The 6,755-nt window shown below is 42.0% G+C and overlaps 1 protein-coding gene across 1 annotated transcript; it reads left to right on the forward strand.

Annotated features, from left to right (window-relative positions):
• The first annotated feature begins 434 nt into the window (after nt 1-434).
• Nucleotides 435-3,819, forward strand: ngb (neuroglobin). Its single transcript, XM_034563313.1, has 4 exons — nt 435-555; nt 1,227-1,335; nt 1,446-1,565; nt 1,672-3,819. The coding sequence occupies exons 1-4, from the start codon at nt 458-460 to the stop codon at nt 1,822-1,824; spliced, it is 480 nt and encodes a 159-aa protein (XP_034419204.1). The 5' UTR covers nt 435-457; the 3' UTR covers nt 1,825-3,819.
• The last annotated feature ends 2,936 nt before the right edge of the window (nt 3,820-6,755 follow it).

Raw genomic sequence — 6,755 nt, forward strand, 5'->3', positions numbered from 1 at the left:
CAGATAAGAGCGTGGCAGAACTTGTCTTCCTGACTGCACCGTGGGGCTGGGGAAAGAAAGAGCAAGTGCACCAGAGTGTCAGGCAAGGCTGCTGCCTGCACACACACACACACACACGCACACACACACACACACGCACACACACACAGACACAGACACAGGCAGGCAGACCCCTCAGCCCGGCTGCACCAGAAGAAGTTCAGAGAGAAGACTGACCTTAAGAAGGTACAGTATGTTTGTGCATCTCTAGCCCCCTCTTTGTATCTCAAACATGACTTACAAATCTGCTGTACTCACTTGATGGTCCACTTTATTTTCCAGGTGGGTTGGCGGACCTTTCGTCTGTGGATTAACTTGAATATTATGGCTTGCCTTAAACTGAGCCCTCTTGTCCTGTAGAGGAGTTGTGTGTTTCCGCTCTAGAAGAACTTGCCGCGTGTTTACAGCCTGAGGGAGGATGGAGAAGCTGTCAGGCAAAGACAAGGAGCTGATACGAGGCAGCTGGGAGAGCCTGGGCAAGAACAAAATTCCTCATGGTGTCATCATGTTTTCCAGGTAATGTATAAATCAGCATGATTGAAATGGAATTAGACAAGTGACATATAAGAGAAGACAATATTGTTATTCTGTGCAGATAACCTTTCATCAACCTTAATTCAAAATTGTTAACACTTAAACCAAATGTCATAGTATATTGCTGTTTTTTGTGTTGAGAAGATTTGTGCTTAGAGTTTTGAAGTCTAGGGCCTTGAGATGCGTCTGAAATGTCAATTTCTTGTGTTTCTTGTGTACATTTTACAGACACACTGTAATACTGCAAATATATAAATATTGAAATACTTTCATCAGTGAGACATAGGCTCAGGCTCTGTTGTGTAACCCCCTTTGTTGATAGATAGTGACATAACAGACATTTATATAAATCCGTGACTACAAGATTGACACTTTTTAAACTGTGTTGTCACGAATAAGTACATGTGAATATGTAACACAGGTGTGTGTGGAGAGAGAATCAAGCTGCACACTTTCTCCATGCAGGGACCGGAAGCTTGACTTGTTGCTTGGCGACAGACTGCAATAATCCACAATTTACTTTGAGACAGCTGCCGCTAAATAGACGAGCAAGAGAGATGCATGCATACATTGATTTGGTGTCTGTGTGAATGCTTGGCAACCCATGCCGTGTGTATACACCTATAGAATAGTGTGGTATTTGTCTGTGCTAGACTGTTTGAGCTGGACCCCACACTCCTCACTCTTTTCCACTACACTACAAACTGCGGCTCCACACAAGACTGCCTCTCCAACCCCGAGTTCCTGGAACATGTCACCAAGGTGAGCACCGTTCACCCCAGTCACCGCCACTAGTCTACAGGTCGCTCTTGTGCACAGTTGAGAACACTCTCTGTCTGTGTATTTGTATGTATCCGTGCACGTCATGCCAGGTGATGCTTGTGATCGATGCAGCGGTCAGCCATCTGGACGACCTTCACTCCATAGAGGACTTCCTGCTCAACCTTGGGAGGAAGCATCAGGCTGTGGGGGTCAACACGCAGTCATTTGCTGTAGGACCAACATTTCATAGCACAACTCTCAAACAGGAATTTCACAAGTGAATGAGCTGGGGGGAAAAAACTTTTTTTCTTGTGTGTTTGTTTTGGACTACTTAAGGTGGTGGGTGAGTCCCTTCTCTACATGCTGCAGTGCAGTCTGGGCCAGGCCTACACGGCCCCACTGCGTCAAGCCTGGCTCAACATGTACAGCATCGTGGTAGCAGCTATGAGCCGAGGATGGGCCAAGAACGGAGAGGACAAGGCCGACTGAGGCGCACTGCGGTAACTGCTGAGCAGTTGCTGTCAAATCACTCAACATGGTTGCCATGGAATAAGGTTGTGTAACTTGCAGCATTGTGGCTTTGGCTGCTCTACTTTGGGTGAGGTCGCATAGCGTAGCGATTGTATGGTGTGGTTACACTTTACAATTGGATCGACCAATCGCAGAGTTTTTTTTCTTTGCTGTGGATGTTTAGCTACCAGACGACAAGGCTGCTGTACAGCTGTTCTGAGCCAGCTTGCTTTGGTTCTTCTAAGTCTGGATCTGTAATCTGAGCGCCTCACAGTGAGAGAAAGCAACTGCTGAGTCTCTTTGTATATAATGGCTGTGATATATCTACTCAAATAACACTGGCTGTAGTGGTCTTTGATGTATCACAATTGTGAAACACTAGATATTATATTTAGGCATCACAAACTACTCAAACTGTGATGGTTACTGTGTCCAGCGTGGCAGCTCTCTCTCTAACTGGAACACAGTGATACTGTACACACCATGTCGAAAGCTTTGGGACAAGGCAATGTGATTATACAGAAGAAAGTCCTATCACCTTAGTCATAATCATACTGTGTTTTCTATTGATACTACACATCATTACACCTACGTTTGTGTGTGACTTTGTTATCTAACATTTAACCTATTGATGAAAATAATTCAATAGATACTGACAAGAACTGTTACACTCTCTGATAGGTCTCTCCAGCAATCTACGACTGTTAAGGCGTCCATGCGCACCTTACTCAACATGGTGTGTGATGCTCTCCTTGGTGGAGGTTGTGATTAATTCAATAGGCTTCAGCTGACTGTTAAACTAATAGACTGTTAACTCGTTACATTAGAGTGAAGGGCATCTTTGAGGAATTAGAACATCTTTGTTCCTTGAATATCAGTTTCTAGTCATTGTTAGTGTAAAGTAGTTTTCTTGTACTGTAGTCGCTTATCTTAGTAGTGCTTATTAACTGTATTTCTGTGGCTACAAACAAAGCATTACCTCAGCTTTAGAGGTGAAGGTGAGTGCCTTGTGTTTTTCCAACACATGGAAGTGGGGCTGGAAGTGAATATTTATTTTGGATTATGACACAAAGGCAAACTGAACTGATGATGATTTGTTCCTTTTAATTGCTTAACACAGAACAAATAATACATATACTGTGTGCTGTCACTGTCCACTATGTGTGTGTTATTATTATTATTGCTCACTGTATGTATCATCCTCAGCTGTTGTTGACATTCATGGTCATAATGCCAAGTAACTTAGCAACAGTGCGCCAAGTATTAGATAATAACACCATACAACTGTAAATCCAAGCTGCTGATATGTGGTTATTATTGCTTTAGTATGAGTTTACATGTACAAAGTTTATTTTTATATTCTGAAATGTATGTGTTGTTAAAGAGCATAATTTTTGTTTTTTCAAACGTAACATACAGTATATCCTCCAGATGTAGTACCTTGTGTGGGTTTCATTTATTCAAAAATAATATATATATATATATATATATATATATATATCTTCTAAATGTACAGTCCTGACAGAAAATTATAAAAGCTGAGTTTTTCTATTGAACTGTTGTATCCCTGCATAGTCTGTTCAGTCTGTACAGTACTTACCAGCCCACAGGTATAATGTGTATGAACTGTGTATGTGGTGTATTTCTAGTGATTCTTTTCTTAGTATCAGTACACAGCTGTTCTTCACATCTCCTGACATTAGGTCTTTTTAGGAGGCATGACTGATAACTGGAATGTTATCCTGTTAACATCCAGCTCTGTACATATTGGGTGTGTCACTGTCTACCTCATCATTATCAGCTGCTATTGAACAGCGATGACTTCACCTAGTTATCCTTCAACCAAAAACGCACTGTAGTATTATAGTTAATGCAAGCACGCACTCTTTGTAAACTGGATTCCATCCTAAACAAAACTTGTTGTGTGCTTATACACTGAATAAAGTGATCTTCTGTGAATATTTTACTGCCAAACGAGGTCAGTGTGTTTTCCTCTCGCTCTCAGATTGTTTGTCAAAGAACGCTGATTGTTACAACACAATAGTCGGCGTTTTGAAATCAATCATACAATGCCTGAATTCCCACTGACAGCCCATCTCCTAGTGTTACATAAGAGCCAAGCGCTGAATGGTTCATCGCCCTTGGCTACAGAGACGAGCCCACTTACTCATGCAACTGCACAATGTAACATCAAGATTGTTTACAGAATTTATAATAATTGACATGATGGTTTTTGCAATCTGGACAGATTTATTATTTTTTTTCATCCAAAAACAAGTCAAATCCTTATTGACGTTTGCACGTGTTCCCGTGTAAATATAAATATGCGTGTGTGTCCTGTAGGGGAAGCCGTAGTACTGAGAGGAGGATGGTCGTCGTAATGAGTTATCTGAATACACAATTTGCTTGTATCATTGTAAAAGTCACATCCATGAGCTGGCTGTCTGTTCTGCTGTTGAAGCTGTGGCTGACATGGCCTTAATCTGTCTCTCTGCACTGCGAACAGTATCCCTGCTCTCTCTGTCAAACTGAGGGTCTGCTGTATTTCTGTTGGCTCCATGTCTTGCTTGAGCCGAGAGAACCACACTGAGTTGTCTAGTCACTGGGCTTTATGGCGACTGCTCTGACCTCCACTCAGGTCACCGACAAATGGTTACGCAGCGCTCCGAACTAAAACACACTCAGTGTTTATTTACCTAGTGGTAGTTCATCAATCAGTACGTGGAGTTCAACGGGCTTAGCTTGTAATGTGCAAGGGTTTGCTCTGTGGGTTGTCGTCGTCTGGAGAGGAGTTTGCGAGAAAAGACAACGCGCATTATTTTTAGAAAGTCTGCAATGTGTTCTGGAATGAAGGGGTAGTGAACGTTGTCATGGCAACTGTTAAGTGATGGTGGTCCGGAGTCGTATATGTGTGCATGTGTGCATTGGTTTTGTATGAAGGAGGAAAGCAAGACATTGCATTGCTTAATCCCTCACTCATGCTAAATCCTCCTGTGGAGAGGAGTGAGAAGTGGACAATGATATGTGTGTGGGCTCAGGCTAATAAGGTTTGCTCTGAGTCTGCAGCACAAGCCTGCCAAGCAACAGGGGGAATGAGCGGTCTGTCACTTCTCACCTAAAGTACAACCAGTTCAAGGATACGATTGGATTCATATATTTTCTAATTGTCAATCAAAATCCCATTTAAAAGAGGATTTAAAATATTTTTTTTAAAACTTCACAAATTGCCAATATAGTTTTATTACTCAGAGTTAATTGTGGATTTCTTCAGGACCATTTCCAGCCGCGGATTAATACACATTTGGCGTTTTACAGCTTACACAGGAGGCGTTTCGCCCATCTCATGCGAGTCTGAGAGAAACATATACACTTCTATTTTTAATCTATGCAGCCATCAACACAGGTCGCATAACAGCATGTGTATTACACATGCTATTTGCACTCGAACACGACCAGAAGTGCATGTCAATGCTTCATGTCGACTTCCTTCCATTTTATGTGTGCACCACAGTGACTGTGTATGTGGTTCTGAGCACAGCCAAAATGCGGGTGACCTGCAGTCGATGCTGTGCCTGAATGCATCTTGTGTAGACACAGATGGAGGACGGAAACTGCTGCTCTGCTGCTACGGGGGCTGTGTAGACATTATGTAAATGTATGCATAACCTGGTATGTTGCATTGAATTACTCCTCTACACACCTGATACTTGGATATACTGATAAAGCAATTACGTGAGAGTTTGTGATTAAATAAAGTAAGCCCCCTGTGAAACATTGTCTCCAACTTTACAAAACAATCTCAACAGATTGAAAGTTGAGAACAATTTACAGCTACTGAATAGATTATTTACAAGGTCAGGGATTAATTTACTATCTCATCTTTTATGCCAACATGGACAAAAAGTCTGTCCAGTGCTGGAAAAGAAATGGGGAAATTATGAGGCGTGATCAGAAGCTCTTGCATGGCTACTAAATAAAAGACCAAGATATACTCAAGGGGAGATACAACAAGTTAAACATTATTAACAGAATTGCAACCACTTTAAGCCAAAATCTTATGTAAATACTAAACAACACCAACTTATTCAGCAACATTTGCATGCTGAAACGAACCCATATGGGAGTGACTATATGTTTGCTGCAGGAGGCAGAGATATTTTCTATTCTAAGCATCTGGGCAGGACGAGCGACAGGCCACGCACCCAGAGGAATTCACCTTTCACTGAGAAGCATGCTCTCAGCAGTTGCCACGGGTGACAGGGGAAATGTTAGGGACTTTTCTTTCGTAACTCGCAGCAACGAAGAAGCCGTGCATATAATCACAGGCATGTAATGCTGTTTTCTGACAAACCCTTTTATTGCTGAAAAATGGCATCCATCCAGTCAGTGTGATAAACTTGCTGCAGCATCACTTTGCTGGAACATCTACCATCGGCACTATGGTGCCTCCACTAGCGATGTGTTTTGGATACAAGCAGATGCTCTTGTATTGCCACATCCACCCTAAGATGTGGTTTCAGGGACCAATGAGGCCTGTAGTATGTAGCACGGCTTTCGCCGAGGCTCGTTTGTATGCAGGTACACTGCTTCCAACACTAAGCTAACATGCACTGAATTCATTAGTCGCCTCTCCCCAGCGCTGTGAAGTGAGGAAATATATTCTGTAATTATCTTGGGAGAGACGGTTTGATCAAAGGAATCACTGTCATCTGTAGTGCACTTTGTCAGACTTTAGGAATAGTTAGGCATTTTGGGAAACATACTTATTTTCCTTATTCCAGAGAGTTAGATGACAAGATTGATACTATTTCAATCTTCTCATCTGACGTATGGCAAAAAAAGCAAATAATCACAATTGTCAGAATTCAAACTATTTATTTAAATTGTCCAACATTAATCCTAAACCAGTA

Source organism: Cyclopterus lumpus, chromosome 22, assembly GCF_009769545.1.
Source record: "Cyclopterus lumpus isolate fCycLum1 chromosome 22, fCycLum1.pri, whole genome shotgun sequence".
Classification (NCBI taxonomy): domain Eukaryota; kingdom Metazoa; phylum Chordata; class Actinopteri; order Perciformes; family Cyclopteridae; genus Cyclopterus; species Cyclopterus lumpus.

Coding starts and splice junctions, on each gene's coding strand:
- ngb (XM_034563313.1), top strand. CDS start 458: ATGGAGAAGCTGTCAGGCAAAGACAAGGAGCTGATACGAGGCAGCTGG. Junction 556..1,226: donor GGTGTCATCATGTTTTCCAG/GTAATGTATAAA, acceptor TGTCTGTGCTAG/ACTGTTTGAGCTGGACCCCA. Junction 1,566..1,671: donor TCAACACGCAGTCATTTGCT/GTAGGACCAACA, acceptor GGACTACTTAAG/GTGGTGGGTGAGTCCCTTCT.